Consider the following 22,276-nt stretch of genomic DNA (forward strand, 5'->3'; position numbering starts at 1 on the left):
CCCAGTAATTCCGATAACTCTGTTCCAAACAAAGAAATCAGGTTTTGTTTTCTGTTAACTTCAATGTCAAAATTATTTTTAAAGGAAAATATTTAGCTGGTATATCCCCACTTCAGGCCTCTAATGTCTTTTCTCACCAATGGGGGGCACAGAGCTCTTGTGATAACACAGGATGTTCTGCCTGCGTCTGATTTGCTTAGTGTTGGGCGTCGCAGCCTTTGTGGAGGTCCGCCAGATGCCTCCGTCCTCCCAGTGCTGTTACCTCCCAGCACTGCTTCCAGAAGGAGCTGAGCGTGGCACCACTCAGGCAGCCTGGGGACTCGCCTGCATCCTCCATGAAGCCTTTGGGAAAGACTATGTTAGCTGTGCTAACGGGTGGAGCAAACCTGGGCACGGCACATTCGTTTCCCTGAGCCCCAGTCCCTTGTCTTTGAAATGAGTTTAATAATAATGACATTATTAACATTAAAAATAACATTAACATAACAGCAGCTGCCCTCATCACCTTGGAGAGTCACTGAGTACTGGGCTTATTTAGAGCAATTGGAAACGTTGCCCCAAGTTTGCGTCTGCAGGTGCAGCCTCTGTCCATGCTCGTGGTGTCCTGGGTTGGGCGCCTAGCCAGCTGCTCGGCTGTGTGATTTCTTCTCACTGTCCCACGTGACCAGGGGCCACCCCTCCGCTGTTCTGGTCCCCATACACTCCCCCCGCCCGAGTCAGTGAGCACTCACTGCCCCCAAGATGCAGACATTTTCACAAAAGGAAGCCTCGCAGTCCTTCTGTCAGGCACAGGCCACCTGTCTCCCGACTTGGGCTCCTGCCAGCCTTTCACGTTTTCTCCTCAGTGGAGCGAGCCGTCTCTTCTCCCTGTTTTCAATTGGCTCATTCTGTTTGGTGTAGGCGATCAACAGGTGTGGCCGCGCCTTCCAAGGAGGCTCTGACCTGCATGTCGACCAGGGGAAAGCCTCTCGTGTTCCTGAATCACTCGTCAACTCACACGGCTGGACTTCAGTCCACTGCTTCTGGGCTGGTCTCGGTGAGCCCACACACTGGCCATCCGTTGACTGTCCCTTTGCGTCTCAGAATGGTTATGTTAGTGTCACATCTGTGGGCATCCACCAAGGTCCTGCAGTGTGTTCCATAACCTTGAAGAGGGGTCCAGGGGGTGCACAGGGTTCGTGCTCTCTCTCGGAGTGTGTGATTTATTTGGGGGACAGGATGTAAAATGGTGAACAGCCGCAGAAGATTCTTATCAGGTGACAATGGTCCTTTGGGGACACCAAGCACCCTTGAGTAATAAATGCTTTCCTTGCTGCACAGAGGCAGGTGGGTGATTGCAGGGCTGCTCAGTGTGGGGGTCCTGACCTCATGAGCTGACACTTCCACCTGTCTCTAAATCTCAGATCCCTGAGCGGGGCTCGGGGAACGGGCTTAGTGATGGCTCAGAATTCTCCTGAGTGGGGAGAAAGTTGCCTGTGGACAGAGGGAGGTACACAGGAATCTCTCTTCTCCCCACATGGGCTGACCCTCTTACTTATGATGGAGAGAAGTGGGTTCATTAAATGATTCCCAGAGAAATGTAAAAGTCTCGTGAAAAAGAATTGTGACTCTGACCTTGGAGGGATGGACCTTCTTTCCAGTGGGGTTTTCACCTTGATAAAGGATCAGGACCGTCAGAGATGAGCTCTTCAGTTAACCCATCACCTTTTCCTTCACACCGGCCCCCGCAGACCAAACCACTGTCCCTGTAGGGTTCACAGAGAGTCCGCAGCAAGGCAGAGAGGCCTGAGGACAGAGCAGTTGGAAACATAGATAATGTATAAGGAAATGTGGAAAATCATCCTGTTGCTGGGACTCCAGGAAGTTTCTCCATTTGTTTTATAGCTCATTTTAAACCACTGTAGAAATTTCAAGCTTTCAATAACGTTTTGCTGTAAACCAGTCTCATGAGTGACATCGTAAAATGGTATCAATTGTTATTCATGGAATTCGTACTCAGCAGAATGCCTGCTGTGGTCTAATTTATATTATTACTTGGATATTATTGATCCAAAAAGTGGAACCTGTGCATTGCTCCTGATCCGTGGGCGGGAAGTGCTGCCGCCGTGTTGGTTTAGATCTTTTGACGTAACCCACTCCAGTTCGTTTTTCATTGATATCAAAGGGGATTTGCAAGGAGAATTACAAACTTGCATGTTCTCTACCTTAATTAAAGATACAATGTTATTCATCTATTTTCATTTTAATACATAAAGCTACATGAATAGGTGATGAGCGAAGTCAGCCTAACATTTCTGTTTCATGGCTGCTCAAACAAAACCACATCTATTAATCAAGAAATTTCTAAATTACTAAATATACACGGCTGTGGGCTCCAAGCAGCGTTTGGGATAAGACCCTCAGAAGGAAAATCAGTAGTTACAGCTGGTTATGGACACATTCCTAAGATTTATGGGCAGCACAAATAACTTTTTAGCTTTGGCAACTGAGGGGGGCAGAAATTAGGGGTTGGCAGAAGACAGCATGTCCATCTTTCCAAAGTCATCCGCATGGGTATTGGAGAGATGGTGGGCCTTTACCATTTCAGCTTCCAGACAACACCACAGGCACAATGGATGCTGATGGAACAGATGGTGGTTATGTTTCCGTCCTGCGCACCATTCGTATTTGATGTCATGGCCGTCCTGACAAGCGCGCGGGTTTGTTCGCCGTGTTTCCTAGCTCCCGACCGCGGGTACGCCATCTGTACCTGTGAGGGTGTGGAGAAGGGCAGTGTTCAAGCCTCCATCAGACGGGCGACTATGAAAGTCGGACACGCCCTGGTCTTCCCTAGTGTCTCCCCACGGTGGCTGGTTGTCTTCTCTACACAGGTCCCAATGCTGTGCATTCACTAATAATTGTGTTCTTGAAGGCTGGTGTCAGCAGCAAGGACACCGCGAGTGGTCGGCCCCTGCCAGCACCGTCTCGTGTTTCCACCAGTGATGAACGCCGTTCCTGCTAACGAGGCCTCGCAGACACAGGCTGAGGGGTTAGAGGGGCTCTGTGTGTGTCGCCTCTTTCACGACAGCCTTTCATCCTCCCGTTCTCCCCTCCCCCGCCCCCCCGTCCCCGTCCCCGTCCCTGTCTCTTCCATCAGCATCCATTGTGCCTGTGGTGTTGTGCAGGCGCTGATGGACGTGAGATGTGGAGTTGGAGGGAAGGAGAAATTCTAGGGAGGAAGGAGGGCCTGGAGTAAGGTTCCCAGAGAAAAGGAAGATCAGGCGGTGGGCTTGAGAGGTGAGGAGGCAGCTCCACGGGATGTGTTAGCGATGGCCTGTGGGTGGTGAGCGAGGAGGGTCCGCAGTGACCACTGAACTTCTGATTGGGCTATTAGGCGGGTGGACCCAGTCCCTGGAGCAGGGAATTTGAAGGAGTGACGTGTCCTAAGGGCCTGGGAGGACGACGGTGATTCCCGTTGATCTCAGTGAGGGCGACCTCACCGGAGTGGCGCAGACTCAAGCCAGATGCTTCGTGGGGCAGCTGGGGGTGGGCGTAGACAATTCTCCCAGGAAATCTGGGTTGGAAGGAAGTGTATATGTAGTTCCAGGAGAATGTTGGGTTCAGGGATTTACGGTTAAGATGGGAAGATGAGCTGATGTGATGACGACATAGATTCGGGGTAGAGGATGCAGGAAGGAGTGGAAGACTAGCGATGGAGGAGGCACTGGAGAGAGGCCCTGAGAGGATCTGCAGGGAGGAGAAGCAGAAGGACGGAGGGATGTCCTTGTGGGAGTGGTGGGGAGAGGGTAAGGCAGGCTTTGACTCGTGGCTGCTGTTTTGTCACGGAGGGAGAATGTGGGACGTTCCCAGACAGTAAGGGAGTTGTGGGTGGTGGCATCCTCTGGGACGCCATTCCTGAGAGATGGTGACTGTCTTCTCAAGTCTGATGATGAGTCTCAGGTGAGTCTCATCTGCCAGGCCCACCTCTCCCCTCTGTCTCCTGCCTTCACGCACTGCTGTTTGGGATCCTGATCCCTGTGTGCTCGCTGCCTCCTGAGTGAGAGGACAGACTGTAGAGCCGGCCTCAGATCTGTTATTCTAGACTCCGGTGCACTTGTGTAAAGTCCCCTATGGCACTGACATTCAGCGATATGCTGTAGCGAAAAAACAAGGGCACCGTTTGCAGCTTTTGCCAATTTCCATGGTGTAAATACCACCCCTGAGGCCGATTTCAAGGGAACAGCTTGAAGTCACTGAGTGCAGAGTTGGGATGAGATAAGCGGGAGCACGGCATTCTGTAGCGTCTTCACCATGTGGATACGATGGGTGTCGATAACTTCCAGAGCAAAAGTAATGGTAAAATGTAGTCAAGTCATTAGGAAGTGGTGAGTTTTGAGTATTTATGCCTTTGTTTTAATATAACTTATTTAGTTGTAAGTTTATGTAATTTAATCTTTAGTAATGACTGTTTAACAGTTGGCTTTCAAAATTGCTTGATTGTTGTCAGCTCTCGCAGGCTGAGTTGGCTCCAGCATGCCCTGTGCCGGGGATGGTGTGTCTGGTTGTGGGTTTTACAGCCAAGTGTGACCTGCACCATTTTCTAGTCTCCTGGAGGAGGGACGGACTTGCACATCTTTGTGGCCTCAGACCTTCGCTCTCCACGCAGAGCCTGGATATCATCGATTCACCGAGCCTGAATGTTTCACCTGCACAGGTGGACGAAGGGTCCTTTATTCTGAACTTGCTTAAGGCCTAGGTTTAACTTTGTTTCTGCACAGGACAGAAAACAGATGAGCACATACAGTATCAGATGGTCTCTTCTGAAGCCTTTGCACAGATAATGCATGTTGCAGCTGCTTATAGTCCTGATCATTACTGTGACATATGCTCCCACTCAAAAATGGCAACTGTGTCTCATTCTGCAATGCTCGTGCCGTAGCGCTGATGTCCTTCTCTCGTGGTCAGGGCCTGACTGTGGTGGGTGCATCAACATTTCCACGCCGAGGGGGAGGCCGGAGGCCAGCACCTCTGCCTGACCCAGGCGGGACCATGCAGAGCTGGTGGCACTGCTTCTTCATCCTCATCACCAATGAGTATTATCCATCAAGAGCCACACATGCACCTCACGGTGACAGACACTGTGCAAACAAGTGACAAGACCTTAGACGCAGCAGACAGTGGGGGAGGAAAAGGAATTCCTGCCACTTCAGTGCAGGGCACGGGGTGCAAGTGGAGGCTGAGGAGGGAAAGGGCATCACTGGGTGGAGCAGGGAGGACAGCTAGTGATGATGAGCTTGAAGTGCAGAGGAGGCAGAGAGGGGAGAGGGCAGGTGCATGCAGGGAGCAGACAGGTGTGGGACAGAGAGACAGAGACAGAGAGAGTCAGAGACAGAGACAGAGAGAGTCAGAGACAGAGACAGAGTCAGAGACAGAGACAGAGAGAGTCAGAGACAGAGATAGAGTCAGAGACAGAGACAGAGTCAGAGACAGAGAGAGAGTCAGAGACAGAGACAGAGACAGAGTCAGAGACAGAGACAGAGAGAGTCAGAGACAGAGAGAAAGACGGAGAGAGTAAGAGAGAGAGAGACAGAGAGAAGGAATGACAGACAAAAAGAGAAAGAAAAAGAGAGAGGGGGAAGAGAAAACAAATAAGACAGACTCAGGAAGGTGGGAGGGGGAGTCCAGGGACTGGGGGCGGGGAGGGGAGGCTGGGCACCACGCCCTCTCCAGGGCCCCTCCAGCCCCACTGTGTCCCTAAGTGGTCTGGCCCCAGATTTGGGGACTAGACTAGGTGAAAGGAGACAGACTACGGGTTGAGCTTGAATCCCTGGCTCCTGTGGATGAATTCCTGGGTCAGCTCAGGGAGAGAACTGCCCCCAGCCCTCCAGAGCCCTGAGGATCAGTGTCCCCAAACATTGACTCTTCCTCAAAAGCCTCTAGAATCTTCTCAACCCAGGACACTGTTTGGAAACCCCTGGAGAGGGATGCAATGTGGACTTTGGTTCTTCATGTAGATTTTAGTAAAAGGAGCAAAACCTGGCTTATGAGTGGCTGCATTACATCGACGTGTCAATGACACACGTAACTCGGGTTTTGTAGCCGGAGTTTAATTTGCTGTCTGTTGACGTTTAAGATCCCGGAGACAATGAAAATTCACCTCTAGAGCATTAATTCACTTCATTTTTCTAGGGAATCAGGGAGTTAATTTAGAAACCCAGCGCAAACTTAGGGCGCCGAGAGGATTTCAGTTAAGGTGAGAATGGCTGCTCTATTTCCTGCTTCACAAATAGATGAAAATAATACAAAAGAGGAACACATTCTCTTCTGAGAGATGAGCTAACGACTGCTAGCTCCTCTGATGCAGGAATCAGGGCTTTGATTCATTGTCATTAGGCCGTCCCGTTGCTGTGCTGGGGGGAGCAGTCACAGCCAGGGAAGTGAGGGCCCCATCACTCCTGCAGCCATATCCTAATTCCCAAGAGGATTTGGATCCTGTTCTCGTTCTCCAGGGCTGAGGTTTATCTGCAGAGGAGGGAGGGAGGGCCCTGAGGAGTTGGAGAAGGCAGCCGCTGTCCTGCAGGGCATGTCTGCAGCGGCCTGGCTCCCCATCCTTCCCCCGAGCCTGCGATGCCGCCTGGGCTCCCGGCTGCGCCTGGGCCTGTGAGTCCACGAGGGTTGCCTCCACCTCTGATGGCTCTACTCTCCACATTCCAGGAGAAAGGCGCCAATGGACGAGTACTTTGAGTTTTGATAGGTAAAGGAGGCTTTCAGCCAGTCAGCAAACGCTGGCGGAGCAGCGGGATGTGCCCAGCCTGCGTGGGATAACAAACAGGCAGACAGTCCCACCTCACAGGGCGTCCACGTGCTGGAAACCGCACCTGGCACAGTGCACGTACCTGGGCCCTGCGGGGTCCCCACCTCCTCACGTGCTTCCCTCGCAGCTACTGAGACTCCGCTCCCCTCTCCTCCTGTAACCCACCATCTTCTCAGCTCCTCCAAGCTTCACTGCAGATCTGTCCACGCAAGCAGCATCTCGGGCAGCAGCGTGGTTGGAATGGGGGGTGGGTGGGGGCCTGCCCGAGACCACATTTGCACGGCATGCGCTGTGTTTACTTAGTTTATGGATTGCAGGTTAGTGAATTTATCCGAGTCTCCAAAAGTGTTCTGATTCACTCTGAACACACCTTATGCCCGCCGTCCAGTGGCTTGGGGCTGTTTACCGCTCCGTCAGGTAGCGTCTAACTCTCCCTGCACCGCCCCGCCCCCCGCCCCCGGTGTGCTCTGTGACCACTTTCCAAACTGAAGTCCCAGAAGTCACCCAGTCGGGGTGGCACATCCTGGAGCACAGCAAGGGAGGTGGGGGAGCGGGGTGGCTCTCACGCTCGCAAGTTCTACCCACCCCGATGAGAAGGAGGCTTTGAGGGGTGCCCCATGCCCTTTCTGCAGATCCCTCTCCCTCCGCTGGGCAGTACTGAGGGTCCCCGCGGGAACCTTCAAGTGGGGCTTTTGAGAACTCCTAGGAGAGTGTCTCATGGCTGGTGGGGGGCTTTCAGCCGACAGCACAGGTGGACACGTTTCCTAAAGTTGGTCAGGTTTCAGCGAGGGGTAAGAGGCCCCGGGGGGCACCCCTCACTGAAGGCGAGAAGGCTTGGGGTGTGGGGTGTCTGTGGGGTGAGGTGGGGGCTGCTGGGGGGGCCGGGTACCTGGGGGTGGGCTGGCCCCGGGGGTGCTGAGCAAAGATAGGCCGAGGGGAGAACACCCTTTGCCTCCCTGTCAGTCCTGGGGGCCAGCCTGGCAGTGCCCAGACCGTTTGGAGGTAGACCCATCAGAGCATCTGTCTGTCTGTCTGCAGCGGGACTTTGCTCGCTCAGGGCACTTCTGCCTGAAGCACACGGAACTAAAAGTGTGACCTGTGAAGGAGGCGAAGGGACGAGGCCCCCTCCCCTGATGACGCATTCCCTGTTCCTGCTCCGGCTTGGAGCCCCACCAGACCTCGAGACGTCGGTAGGTCGAGGAAAGCGAGGGGGCTGTACCTGGCGATCTTGTCCGTGCAGGACATGGTGACGAGCTGCTCACCCAGCAGGACGCCGTCCCACGTCTGCATCGCGCTGGGGCCCCGGACGGGCACGGTCCCTTCCCCTGACTCGATTTTCGTGCGCAGATGCCCTCGGAACTTCCTGACGATGTGTTTGCTGCTGTTCACTAGGAGAGAAGAGGCAGCCGTGAGGGGGCTGGGGTTCCCCGACTTTGAGAGACATGCGGGGTCCCCAACTTGGAGTGGTGGAGGAGGAGGGGAAAGTTTGCCCAGAAAACATCTCAAGGGACCCCAGTGCCATGGCCAACGGGCTAGGATGGGGAAGCATAAATAGGTGCCAGGGCGGGAGGAATTTCTTCTCCTCTTCAACACTGACGTGCAGAGCCGGGCTCCAGAGTGCACGTCTAGACCGGGTGAGCCAGCTTCTCATAAAGGGCCAGACAGTGAATGACTGAGGGTCTGCAGCCACTTGGTCTCCAGCAACTCAGCTCTGCTGCCAAAGCACAAAACGGCATAGACGGTCAGCGAACGAGCAGGGCTGCAATCTGTGACACTTCATTTGTGGATGCTGAAATTTGAGTTTCATGTAACTTTCACATGTCATAAAATATTATTCTTTTCACTTTTTTTAGCCATCTAAAAATGTAAAAACTATGCTTAGTTTGCTTAGTTTAGAGAAAAGGTGGTGGGTGGGATTTGGCTTGAGGGCTATGGTCTGCAGACCCAGGTCTAGATTTGAATCCTGGCTATATTGTTTCCTAGCTGCGTAACTTTGGAAAAGTTACTTAAAACTACTGTGACACAGTTATTTCATCTTAAAGTTGGGATAATAATGGTGCCTACCTCCTAGGCTATGGGGAGTCAATGAGACAGGACACATGAGCTGCTAGCACGTGCCTGTTCTTACCCCAGGTCCACATGAGGCAGGCACAGAAATGACTGACGCAGCCTATGGGTGAGTCCCTTCCATGTTCTCCCTTCTTTCCTTCCCAGAACCCTCTCGACAGCACCCCACACACACACACTGCATACGCTACAGTTGTTTGGAGAACTAGCATGAACAAGAGGAAGATTAAATTTATTTTTTCTTTCTTTAAGAAAGTTCTGTATGATAAGTCTGGATTATATTGTAACATGGAAATGGTTAACTGCTTTGTGTACAAATTACATATAAAATAGCACAGTGACACCAACCTTTACATTCATATGATGGCATGGGTGGATACTAAATGCTTTCTTTAAAAAGCTTCTATTTAAGTTTTAAAAGTTGTGGAAATGGGATTTCTCCCTCATTTACCTTCACTGAAGGCATAAAAAATAAATAACCTGTGGGTTTATATGGGAACCTTCTTTTACAAATCTCCAAGAAATTTCCAGTATATTTTCTAAGAACTTAAGTTCTTTTACTACATATCTATGGTATCTAAAGGCCATCTCTTGGGAAGAAAGATTGCTGCACTCCTCAGAGAAAGTAAACTTTTGAGAAGTTTCAGATTGTTTTTTGACCTTGCTACCAGCCAGGTACCTGATGGATCCAATTTGGATTCGTCTGCGAGGCATCCATGGAAGGAAGAATGAAGCTGAGAGATTGAGCCTGGGTGGGCACAGCCAAGGAACACCTAGACCTCCCCCAGGTAGAGAGCGAATCTCTTCTTTGCAGGTTTAAATGGCACTAGGAATCAGTTGACGATGACAATGACGATGATGATGATGGTGGTGGTGATGGTGGTAGTGAAGATGGTGATGATGGTGATGGTGATAGCAAGGAGGAGACGATGATGATCATGATGACGTTGAAGAAGATGATGATGATGAAAATGATGATGGTGATGGTGGTGGTGATGATGACAATGACGATTATGATGGTGATGATGATGATGATGAGGAGGAGGGTGATAGTGGTGGTGGTGGTGACTCTGATGATGATGACAATGACAATGATGATGGTGATGATGATGATGATGGTGCTGCTGCTGCTGATGGTGATGATGACAATGAAGATGTTGATGATGACAAAGAAGATGATGATGGTGATGGTGATGATGAAAAGTGGAACATAAAATAGTTCATATGACTCAAAACACTTGAGCAAACCTTTGGTCTGGCCTGACTTTTGACACCATCCGGGTGGGGTCTTTATCACATCAACTTCCTGTGGCAGGCAGCACTGGGCAAGTGGAGGTCCAGCACACCTAACAGTTTCCAGTTTACCACAATGTTAGGGACTCCACTCTTCTATGTGGGGGATATTTTCTCAGGGAATATGCTACTTGCTGTCCCTCTCTGGTAATTATAGTATCCTTATCATTCTGTCATTCAACTATTGTGCCATTTTCCAGACCTCTAAAGTTGCCTATTATATTGTAAGGCTTTTCTAAGTCCCTACCTATTGCTTCTGCCTAACTTCCCGTGAAGTAGACTTTATAGTCCGTTAGTGCCATGACAGCAGGGAGGCCTGGCTTGAGTTAAAAACTTATTTCTAGGAGTTAACCCAAAGTTTTCAGGTGGATTAATTTTGCCTGAAGAGCCAGGTGCAGGAGATGCTCCTGAGGAGTGTTTATTTTTGGTGGTGTTACACCTCAGGCTGTCTTCTTTAGCACGCTCCCTGATGAGCTCCATCAGTCCCAGGAGGGCTCTGAGCGTCGGCCGTCTCGTAGAGCCTGTTTCCTCAGGCTCTTTCTTGCCTAATTGAGAGAGGCAGGAGGGAGTTGAAGATGGCACTTAAAGCAGAACAAAATGCCAGTCCAAGCAGAACGTGCAGGGAACTGAACCTAAATAATCTGTAGTGGATTTATAGTGTGCTGGGGCACTGGAGGTGTGAAAACTGAAGATCCTGCCTGCCGTGTGTACGTCAGTACTCCCCAGTCCATAAGGATATTCTATGCTGATTCTAACATTCCACGTCTTTGTTATAGCGTTATTAATCTAAAACCCTTACTTTTGGAGATTGACGTCAAGATACAGTGAGGGTAGTGATACGCTTTAGAAAATTGTTCAAGTGAATCTTTTATTTTGGGGAGAGAATCAAAAGTTGATGGAGACAAATGGCCACAGAGGAAATCCAAAGTCCAGCTAGGGAGCCACGATCTATCTAAAAAGTGGGACATGGTTGCAACAGGGGTATAGGGGAGAGAAAGAGAGCCAGAAATGGGGAAAAAAGCATAGGAGAGGAAGACTATATATATATGTATATATTTTTTTTCACTGAGGAAGATTGGCTCTGAGTTAACATCTGTTCACATCTTTCTCTATTTTCTATGAAGGATGCTGCCACAGCATGGCTTGATGAGTGATGCGTCAATCTGCGCCCGGGATCCAAACCTGCGAACCCTGGGCCACCAAAGTGGAGCGTGTGAACTTAACCACTGCGCCACCGGGCCAGCCCCAAGACAATGTTTTAAACACCAATTAAACTTAATTTTCAAATCATCTTCAAGAGTTATATCCCAGAAAGCATACCTGTGAAGTGGCCTTCTATTTATTGTGGTAATAATATCTACAGTATCTGTCATGTGGTCATGTGGGTGTCCTTTGTCTTACTTGATGAAGATAGTGATGTGATGATGGTGAATTATGAGGCCATTTAAATTCATCGATCCTACAAAGCACGGATGTTGTCGTATATTGCATGCTTCTGTAAGTCAGCGGGCAAATCTGAAGACAGGGATTTCAGGCAGCGTGTTTGAGGCTCTCTGACTTCCTGTGGGATTTTGGTTCAATCTCTTGACCTGCCCTAACATACAATGAGTGCAATTGGCTTAGAACATTCTAGGCATTTAGCACAGCTTGTAAGACACAACATAATCATGCTATTTCTCGTGGCATCTTGTGGGAGAAAGATTGGAGCATTTAACTAAGCTGGTGGGTGATAATGACTCTAGTGGTTGTTTACACCTGCCTAGAGAATTTTCTTACTGTGCTCTGCTCTGCGCTCCCTCACTCTTTGAAGGAAGGGAGAACAATCTGGGAATTCTGTTCAGAACTAGGCTTAGACCCAGTCGTGTCATACGTGTGCCTGAAGATCCTGATGTGTCAGACACTGTTGAGTGTGTGTGTGCGTGCTCATTCACGTGTGCTTGCCTGTATGTGCATGTGTTCTTATGCATGTGTGTGCGCTTATTCACGTGTGTACTTGCTGTGTGTGCGTGTGTTCTTATGCATGTGTGTGCGCTTATTCACGTGTGTACTTGCTGTGTGTGCACGTGTTCTTATGCATGTGTGTGCGCTTATTCACGTGTGTACTTGCTGTGTGTGCACGTGTTCTTATGCATGTGTGTGCGCTTATTCACGTGTGTACTTGCTGTGTGTGCACGTGTTCTTATGCATGTGTGTGCGCTTAGTCACGTGTGTACTTGCTGTGTGTGCGTGTGTTCTTATGCATGTGTGTGCGCTTATTCACGTGTGTACTTGCTGTGTGTGCGTGTGTTCTTATGCATGTGTGTGCGCTTATTCACGTGTGTACTTGCTGTGTGTGCGTGTGTTCTTGTGCATGTGTGTGCACTTATTCACGTGTGTACTTGCTGTGTGTGCATGTGCTCTTATGCATGTGTGTGCTTATTCACGTGTGTAGTTGCTGTGTGTGCACGTGTTCTTATGCATGTGTGTGCGCTTATTCACGTGTGTACTTGCTGTGTGTGCATGTGTTCTTATGCATATGTGTGCGCTTATTCATGTGCGTACTTGCTGTGTGTGCGTGTGTTCTTATGCATGTGTGTGCACTTATTCACGTGTGTACTTGTTGTGTGTGCATGTGTTCTTGTGCCCATGTGTGTTTGTGTGTGGTATGTATAGAGAGAGGTAGAGCAAGCGGGGGTTGGGGAGGAGAGTTGGGGCACAGCTGCAGGTGATGGAGGGGCGAGCACGCTGCAGGCCTGTGTAGGGATGACAACAGCTCCTTGCAGACCAAGTGAGGGAGGGAGAATAAAGTGCACCAGGGCGATCGGGACCAGGCAGGCAACATGCTGGCGAGAGGAGAGAGGCTGTCCCTGGAGTGGGCCACGTGGTGGACAGCGCCTCGGAGGCCTCGGTCTCCTGTGCTATAGCTTCTCCCAGATCGTGACGAGCTCGTCAGAACCCATGACGACCTCAAGGGGGTGGACTGAGCACATATGTGCTGTGCAGTCTGCATTTGTGGACGCGATGATATCGCCGGGAACTTCGGGGTCATGTGCCCTTGTAGGAGCATGAACCCCAAGGCTGTGGGGCAGTCAAGCAGGGTTTCTGCAAGGTTAGCTTGTAGGAGGTGGACACGCTGACCTCTGGGAATGGCCCTGTGGGGTCTGTCCCCATTGACTGTGCCCCACAGGAGCCCCTTAGAGCAGAGGTCCTCTCCTCTGTGTCCAACCGTCTTTGAAGAGGAGCCGAGAGAAACGCTACACGAGTGAGCAACATGCAGAGCCCCCCTTAATGGCAGTGAGTTCCCTCTAAAAGGAAAAGTATTCCTCAGCGTCATGCCTTCCTCAGGAGTGTGCAGAATGCTAGAATTCTCTCTAAGAGGCCCTTCCAAGCAAGGAACAGCAGGAAGTCTTGTCCTACTGAGTGAGCAAGCGAAAGGTGCTGTATGACTCTGGGCTGACGAGCCCGTGGGGCAAACGCCAGGTGCCCCTTCTCGGCGGTGCCCAGTAGGACACCTGGAAGAAACTCCGCCTGAATAACTCAGGAGCAGCAGCTCGTGTTTGCCTGGCGTATCTGCAGCAAAATGTGGGGAAAAGCTTTATTTTTTTCTTCCATGAGCACCTGCCACTTCTTAAAAGCACCATGAAATAAAAGACATCTGTGTCTGGAAGTGAACCCCAGGGTGCATGTGAGATGTATTTGTTTGTTTTTCTAAACCACCAGCTTTGCAAGTTGGAATCGAAGGCTGGGGAGGCCACAGTGGGTGCTCAATGTACAGGCACGGGGGCCCAATGAGCTAGAACCGTCCCTCCGGAGAGACCGCGGGTCTTGGGCGTGACTGAGGCTCCCGCCGTCCTCACTCAGCCGTCAGACTCCTGCTGGGAGGAAGCTGGATAAATTAAGGCCAGCCCCAAACGTCCTGTGGACTCTTCCTCCCAGAACCTGGGGGCTCCTAGGCTGGGTCTTCATGATGCCAAGCCTTTCAAGGGAAAATGGAGAGTAATGCCAGGTAGCTGTCTAATGGGCCACATGTCACGGTTTTATAGGGGAGTTGGTGTCACGTGGATCCGGCTGATGAATATCTCCAGAAGTGAGTCAGCCTCACATTGTCCTTCCGCTTCTTTCTCCTTCTGAGACTGCGTGGTCTCACCATCCCCCAGGGCTGCAGCTGCACCCACTGCTCACGTGGCCGGGTCTCCCCAGCCCTCCCACCCTCCTGGGGCAGTCCCTTGGGAGGTCCCTAATATTTAGTGGGTTCCCTTCTCTTGATTCTCAGTTCGACTTGATTCTTCCGTTTACATCCATAGGGTGGTATTATGGGCTGAATGTGTGTGTCCCTTAAAATTCATATGTTGAAGCTCTAACCCCTAGTGAGATGGTATTTGGAGGTGGGGCCTCTGGGAGGTAACGTGGTTTAGATGAGGTCATGAGGGTGGAGCCCTCATGAAGGGGTTAGTGTCATCATAAAGAGACCCAGAGAGCTCCCTCGCCCCTTCCTCCATGTGAGGACACGGGGAGAAGACGGCTGTCTGTGAACCAGGAGGTGGGCCCTCACCAGACACCAAATCTGCTGGTGCCTTGATCTCTACTTCGAGCCTCCAGAACTGAGAAATAAATGTCTCTTGTTTATGAGCCACCTGGTCTGTGGTGTCTGTTACAGCAGCCCAAACAGAGTAAGCCAGTAATGAAAACGTTACTTGGAATCCCACCATGGAGGATTCCGTCCAACCTCTCCACAGGGGAAACGACGGGCTTGGAGGAAAGTTGGCAAACAGGAGAAAGCCTTTTCCTGGACCAGCCTCCAGTCTCAGTGTTAGGGAACTAGGTTAATACGTGCAGGACGGAACAACACTGTTCCTCCTGCACCTGCCTTATCTTTGGTGAGGGTGCCCGCCGCAGGCCTGGAATGCAACAGTGTTCAGAAAATGCTCATCTTTCCTTCCTTTGGTGATTGGGACACAAATGTAACCTTGCATGGGGGAACTTCAGAAACGTTTAAAACTGTGTCTGCTGTGTTTCTACTGTACATTCTCCCCCAAACACAAGACGAAGCCTGGGTGCCCCCACGTCTTTATCGGGACGAGATCCCTCATCCCATGAGTATATTGAATTTCACTGCCGACATCAGAAGATTTGCCTCGTTCTGCTTCTAAAGGATTTACGTGTGTGTGGCGTGTCCACAAGTATGTGTGACACACACACAACAGCAGTAGTAGAATCTCCTCCCCCCACTTATGGAGCAGCCACAAGACTGTTTCTTTCTCCCTGGAGACACCCCGATGTCGTCGGATCTACACCAGGGAGACCCCGAGCGTGTCCCCCCTTCTGGAACAGTGTCACCTCTCACGGGTGGCGTTGACTGCCCTCTGTGTGCACCTGCTCTGCTAAACTCCCCGAGAGGCGGGTCTTGCCCGGGGGGCTCAGCACGGAACCCTGTAGGTGACGCTGTTGTGGGCATCACCCACCACTCACTTAGCTAAAAAGCAGAGCTTTAGTCTCCCCAAGGTTGCAAATGAAGGCAAACACAGCCACCTGGAGTTTCTCCCACTCCGTCTAATTCTCGCCTCCATCCTCCTTCATCCTGTTCTCCAGACTGGGACGGGGTCTGTCTGACCGATTAAAATGGAGCGGAACCGTGGCCATCAAATAGCTAATTTTAGACTCAAGGTCCTCAGCTCAGATGGTCTGGGCATTTCAGACCAGGATTTCAGAGGCTGTGTGTGCAGATCTCTGCAGCCGCAATCCTCGCAGCGTCGGAGGGCCCGGCCACACCACCAGCGGTGGCAGCACAGATGCCCGGAGCTGGGTTTGGGGCTGTTTGTAAGAAAGAGGGAGAGGCGCTCTCTTACGTCTGTCTGTTGTGATCTCGTAGGGCGAGTTGAGCCGCGCGTCTCCGCAGGGGGAGGTGCTCACGTAGAGATGGAACAGCACGTTGTCTCTCAGCCTGTAGCCGCCCTCCTTCAGCCGCACGAAGACGGAGCGCTCCCAGTCCTCACGCCTCTTGCTAGGGTTGGAGAGAGGGTCCAGGTCACTATCCACCACGAGCCGGCCCCGTGCTCCCACCCGCGGACGCTTTTGTCCCGTTTTGGGTGGTTGCCCCCCAGTTTTTGTCCTCCTCACCCTCCGCGTTGTATTTTCTCCTTGCATGGAAACTCCTAGACCAGGCCACAGTGAAGCCGCGTAAAAGCGAACATGACCCGCGGACACTCTGTCACCTCACCTCCCTAACAAACATTTCCATCTCAGGCTCATCGTCTACACAGCCTGTTTCCCAGCGGGTGTTATCCATGTCTCTGTATTTATAACACGCAAGCTTGTGGGTTCACAAGCCCTCCTGTGGCACTATCTCAGGGGTGGGGGCACCGTCGCTTTGATGTGAGCTCCGTGAGCAACACGATTCTGAGTTACAAGGAGAAAAGGGACTTTCTGGAGAGTGGGGGAGGGCCTGGCCTGCAGCCCAGCGGGGAATCCCGTGCATGGATCTGCTTTCCTTCTGCATCCGACCACAGAGAAGGTGGAACAGCCTCTGGGGGCCCAGGCCTCTGCCCTTGGAAGTCTCCTGCCTCCCCCTCTAGTCTTAGCCGGTGAAAGGGCCCTGTGCTGAGCCCGCCTGGCTGCCCTCCCTCCCCGCTCCTAGTCTCCCAAGGCACAGGCAGTCTACTTTTTGCCGCTCTTGCTGTTTTCACACGTTCTGCCCCATTGGTGATGGATTCTGTTTTCCCTGGTCCTGAGATCACACAGGCTGCAGAACAGACATTTTCTCCCCAGGAAACCTGTGAGGCATCCCGCCAGACTTTCTGCTTGCCTGCCTCTCCTTCTGATGCCAAACACTCCCGCCCCAACTCTCGCAAAGCAGGTCCCGTCCCCCTGCCGACCCCCCAGCCCCCACCCCTCCCAGGGCCTTGGAGCAAAGGCCCGGCCCTGGGTCTCCACCGCAGAACCTGGCACACCCTGCGCTGTGCTCAGCTCGCTGTGTGCTGGCTCTCTGCAGCCGCTGCTCACCCCAAGGGCAGGTCCTGAGTCCCTCCCAGGCAGTGGCTGGTGCCATCTGTGACCCAAACCAGAGTTAGGGTATTTGGAAATATTTCTGATTGAGCAGTTGGATATTAGGAGAGAAACTGTTCCCCACATTTGGAGAGACTGGCAACTCCCTTCCCCCACATTCAGCTCGGCTGCACCCTCGGCAGCCCTGGGACGGATGAGGGACGGGATATTAGGCATATTAGCCTGCTGCTCCCTGCTCCGGCGCTCAGATGAGAATCAACCGAATGCATTAAGGCATCTTTCCTGTGAGTCTGCTCGACACACCTCTGGGCCGTGCTTCCCTTTGTGTGGCTGCTGCACGTGCCAGGGGCACGCCTGAGTCACTCCTGGAGCCCCCTGAGACCCCATTATTAGTGGGATTGAGGAACACTTCTTCAGAGGACGGGGAAGGCCGGCGGGAAGACGCAATGGAGACAAAGACGCCCACAGCCGTCAAGTCTCCATGACCGAATCGCTAGGTGCTGGTATGCGCCCAGATGGTCCTGTGCTCACCCCTACCTGTGACTCTGCTCCTGCTCAGCACATCGTAGAGAGAGATGCCAGCACAGGTGAGGGCGGGAGCAGGTTGCCCAGAACCCTGGGCCTCCCACCATCGGAGCACATTTCCTTTCAGAACGCCCCTCTTAGAACAGAACATGTTTGGAAGAGGCAGGAAACAGACAACATCCGCAAGCCCAGCACGGGCCCTCCAGTCGTGTCCTGGGGACAGGCTGGGAAGTGGAGCGCATTCGGGACTGGGGGTGGGGGTGGGGGGCGCAGGAAGACAGTGGAGTGGAGCCTGGCCTGTGTTTCAGCCATGCTCCGAGCTGCTGCCTGGGGACAGGGGAACCTGGCCTGGGGCTTGTTCGGTGGCACTTGAGCCCCGGGGCCCCAGGATGAGGCCGGGGGTGGGGGTGGGGGGAAACAAAGCAGCAGGCTGTCTCACAGCCCAGTGTCTGAGGGGAGGCTGTCCTGCAGAAGTCTGTGCTCTGTGAGAAGTTTCCTTGGCTGAGAAACTCTCGGAAAAGAGCACGGACTGGGGTGGAGGGAGGCGCCCAGCTCTCCCAAGCTTTTCTGTGGGTCGGAGGCACCAAGCCTGGTGGAGATACTGAATTGTGGATCCCCTGTGAAGGGAGGCAATATCGTGGAAATGGAGTGGAGGTGTCACCGGCGCCCTTCTGTGCTGGAATGGAGGTGACTGGGTGTAGGCCATTGCTCCAAGTAACACGGTGTCCCTGTCTCAGCTCCCTCCGCACCCCTCCGTGTTTCTGTTGGGATGTCTTTCTTTCTTTTTAAAACATAAGGCTAGTTCTGGGATCAACAACTGGAGGCTGGTGGTGGGAAGAGTATTGTCTTCACTTCAACCCACAGGAAAGGGGCAGTTTTAGCCAGAGCTGGGTGGGCTGCTCCTTTGGGGGACACCTCTGCGCTCCCCCACTGGCCCTGCAGTGCCGTCTCCCCTTGTCTTTGTCACCTGGAATGTGCGTAGCGACCTGCGGAGACACCTTGAGTGACCGTTGGCAGTGTGTGCCACATGGGCGGCTGTGGCCGACCGCCCTCTTTCTGAGTGGTTTCCTTGACTCTGGACGGCATCCTGGCCTCGTGAAGAGAGCCTTGTGCCAGCCGCCTGTGCCTTTACTCGTGGGTGCTGTGGTCATAGGGAAATGCTGGCCCTAACGACCCCCTTGCTGTGGACTGAATGTTTGTGTCCCCAAATCTATATGTTGACACCTGACCCCCAGTGTGATGGTGTTAGGAGGTGGGGCCTTTCGGAGGAGATTAGGTCATGAGGGTGGAGCCTCATGGTGGGATTAGTGCCCTTATAAAAGAGACCCCAGGGAGCCCCCTTGCCCCTTCCTCCCTGTGAGGACACAGGGAGAAGGCGCCGGATCTGCCGATACCTTGATCCTGGACCTCTAGCCTCCAGACTGTGAGCAGTCGGTGCTCGGGGCTCAAGCCGCCCGGCCTGTGGTGTTCTGTCATGGCAGCCGTGCTGATAAACGGCTCTGAACATCTTAATAGATGCGGTTATCAAAGGGACTGGGGGGACGGGGGCGTGTGACAAGATGTGTTCATACGTGTGGGCGTGTGTGGGGGATGACGTGTGCACCCTGCACACCGTCTGCTGCCGTCACCCGTGGGCAAGCAGGTGCTTCCTGGAGGGAGCCCTGAGAACCGCGCGGAAGACACATGGAATTCCAGGATCTGACCGGCCCGTGAGCTCAGAGGAGCCAGCCGTCTGAATGAAGCCGCATGCTTCAAGCTCACGGCCCGCACCCCGTGCCAGGGTCTGCCAGGACAAAGGCAGTGCCAGTTCTGAGCCAGCTGTGGGCCACAGCCGCCATGCGGGGGTCACCCGCAGGGCCGCGGGCGCGTCCGGAGTGCGAGTCCGGGACTCGCCGCTTACCTCAGGTGCAGCTCCAGCTGTGCGTACAGGAAGTGGACGAGCGCCCTCCGGGCCACGACCTCTGCGTGGCAGTCGTTGACCACCAGCCCCTGGTCGCTGAGGTACTCGCCACTGATGCACTTGGTGCCCGAGGACAGGACGACGACCTGCGCTTGCCTCGCGTCCAGGCCTGGGGGACAGAGAAGGGGTCAGCACACCGCACGCCGCCCTCCCTTCGCCTTGTCTGACCCGCAGGCCCGCTGCCCGCAGCCTCTTGGGATCTGACGAGCATCAGGCGGCTGCTGCATCGTGGGGCTTTGCTTAGCAACAGAGGTGCTTTGGGGATCGCGTGCCCCCCTTGATTCAGGACTGTGCCCCAGCGAAGCTCTCATTCCCAGAGCTCCACTTACTTCGCAAAACCAGGATGAGCGGGACACCTGACCACGTGCACACATGGATTCTCTATCTGACGGACACGGAGGGTCTGCATCTCCCCATGTGTGTGCGGTGGGGTCCTGGGAGCAGATGGGCGTGACCGAGATGGTGCGGCAACTTACCACCCAACAAGCCACACCGGACCACTGCCAGCACCCGAGCCGGAGGGAGAGGAAGCTGGCGGCCTGCTGGATTTCGGACTGCCATTTAAGGGGAAGGGCACAGAGCCAGTGGCCTGGCTGTGCACCATAATCACCAGATTCATCCCGGAAATCCTGCCACCCCCGCCCTACCACCAGGCCTGTGGGCTGAGCATTGCATCTTAACTGGAAGATTCTCTGATGGGAACGTGTTGTGCACAGGAAAGGGTGGGAGTGGGGGTGTCAGACAGCTGAGGACCCCGTGACAATAGGCCCCTAGCCTTCGGGTCATGTGCTGGCTTCATTGTCCTGTGCGGAGCCAGCTGTCCCTGAGAGCCACCCAGGACAGCGATGAGCTGACCCGGGGCCGGGGTCCTTCAAACACGTCTGTCTCCGAGCCACCGGGGACCTGGCCTCTTGTTCCCACATATGGACACACTTCTTCCCCGACCTACTCGCCTCCCCAGGGCTTTGCTGAGCAAGTCTTTCCCCGACCAGGAAGCCCGGGCCCCCTGGTCTGGAGGAGTTGGAGGTGCCAGTGTCGCATGCTTGGTGATCTGTGCCCAAGAGCACTTGTGAAAAGTGCAGCCTTGGCCTCGAGGGCTGCTGCCCGACACCTGGCCCGAGAGGCGGTCAAGGCAAACCGACTTGCAGCAGGGCCATCCCCACTGGAGTGACGCCTGGCCCAGTGTGTCCCTTTCCAGAACCGCATTGCACAGATGATGCTGGGGGTGCAGGGCGGTCTGGGGGGGTGTGGGGCCTCCCTTGGGCCCACACGGAAGTGGGAGCTCTGCACGCCTGTGGCACGGCTCCCCAGGACCCCAGCCTCGCCTGGCCTGGTGTCTGGGGCCGCATTTCAGGAGCGATGTCTCTGCTCCCTGAAACTTCGGCTTACACCCAAGAACAGACATTGCGAATCAACAACAGCAGGGAAAACGCGCAGAGTTCTCTGATTCAGCGCCACCGGGGCCTCCATTTTCCCTGAAGAGCCACAGGACAGATGGGAGATGAGCAGCAGGTAATAAAGTCTCCATTCCATCCAGCACTTTCCATCCTCAGGGGCCTCTGAGCCCTACAGCGCGGCGGGAGCGCAGAGGGGTGCCCTCGTCTCTATAGGGCTCTGCGACAGCTGCTTCTGGGGCCTCACAAACCCCGGGCTCAGTGAGTTTTCATGGGTTTGTGGTGACAACGAAGAAGCCAGGCTTCTGTTTGCCTGTGGCCGTCACATCTGATGACAGAACGAATCTCATCAGCTCCACGAGGACCAGCCTCATATGGACTCACAGCAGGCCCGAGTTATACTGTTACTATTATTGTTAGTGCTCTTTATATATGATGAAAGCAGAGTTTTGAGGTCAGTCTCACTAATGGGGCAATTTTCTGACTCTGTCTGAGCCCCGGTTCCCAGCTGCAGAATGGGGGCAATGCTGGCTGCTGCCTAGAGATCCCCCTCCACACCGCTCTTGGCCTCAGCGTTTTCCCCTTTCCCACCATAGGATCAGCTCTGAGGGCAGGAGCCCATGAACCACGCGTGCAGTGGAGCCTCCACGGCTTACTTTTCACAGGACAAATCTCATCAACAAAAGTGATATTCTCTACAAGAATGGAAAACAAACAAAACAAAAGAAACCTCAAGAGCAAACCCGTAACTCAGTGTCCTTAAAATGTGCATCGCCCTGCTGTGTTAGAGGGACTGCAGGGGCCACGAGTCAGTCGGTTCTTTCTCCTGGTCTCAGGGTCTTGTGGGTCTAAATGTAAATGCAGCTATGTTTTCTCTTCACTTAGACGGAGATTTCCTCCCGGGCAGGAACCAGAATTTCCACAGAACAGTCCCAGAAGGGGCCCCTGGAGAGTCCCTGTGACGAGGTGGATCTCTGGGGACCGTCCAGTCAGTGCTCCTGGGTCCCTGACACGTCTGATTTTCCAGGTGCTCCCTCGGGGAGTCGAGAGAACGGTGTCGGGACCCCCATGACCTGTCGTAGCTTTAACAGACGTCCGCGCTCTCGGGATCCAGGTTCTGGGCTGCGTGTGGTCGGTACGGACGCGACAATGAGCAGCCGGTCATTCCCACTCTGTTGAGTGCCCCGGTAAATACACGACGGGCCGTGTCTCTAAAGACGTGACGTGCCCGTCCGGGCACGCTGGAGCGAACGTTCTGTGTTC

At 53.4% G+C, this 22,276-nt stretch overlaps 1 protein-coding gene across 1 annotated transcript in view; it reads right to left on the minus strand.

The window, feature by feature from the left end:
* The window catches only part of ADARB2 (adenosine deaminase RNA specific B2 (inactive)), a 461,460-nt gene that overhangs the window by 25,425 nt on the left and 413,759 nt on the right, over nt 1-22,276 (minus strand). Inside the window, exons 5-7 of the mRNA XM_058532337.1 lie at nt 19,560-19,728; nt 15,979-16,133; nt 8,013-8,181 (exon numbers count right to left, since the gene is read on the minus strand). Of these exons, the coding sequence (XP_058388320.1) occupies nt 8,013-8,181; nt 15,979-16,133; nt 19,560-19,728 (493 nt within the window). The remainder of the gene's footprint in view (nt 1-8,012; nt 8,182-15,978; nt 16,134-19,559; nt 19,729-22,276) is intronic.

Source organism: Diceros bicornis, chromosome 36 (assembly GCF_020826845.1).
Source record: "Diceros bicornis minor isolate mBicDic1 chromosome 36, mDicBic1.mat.cur, whole genome shotgun sequence".
In the NCBI taxonomy this organism is placed as follows: domain Eukaryota; kingdom Metazoa; phylum Chordata; class Mammalia; order Perissodactyla; family Rhinocerotidae; genus Diceros; species Diceros bicornis.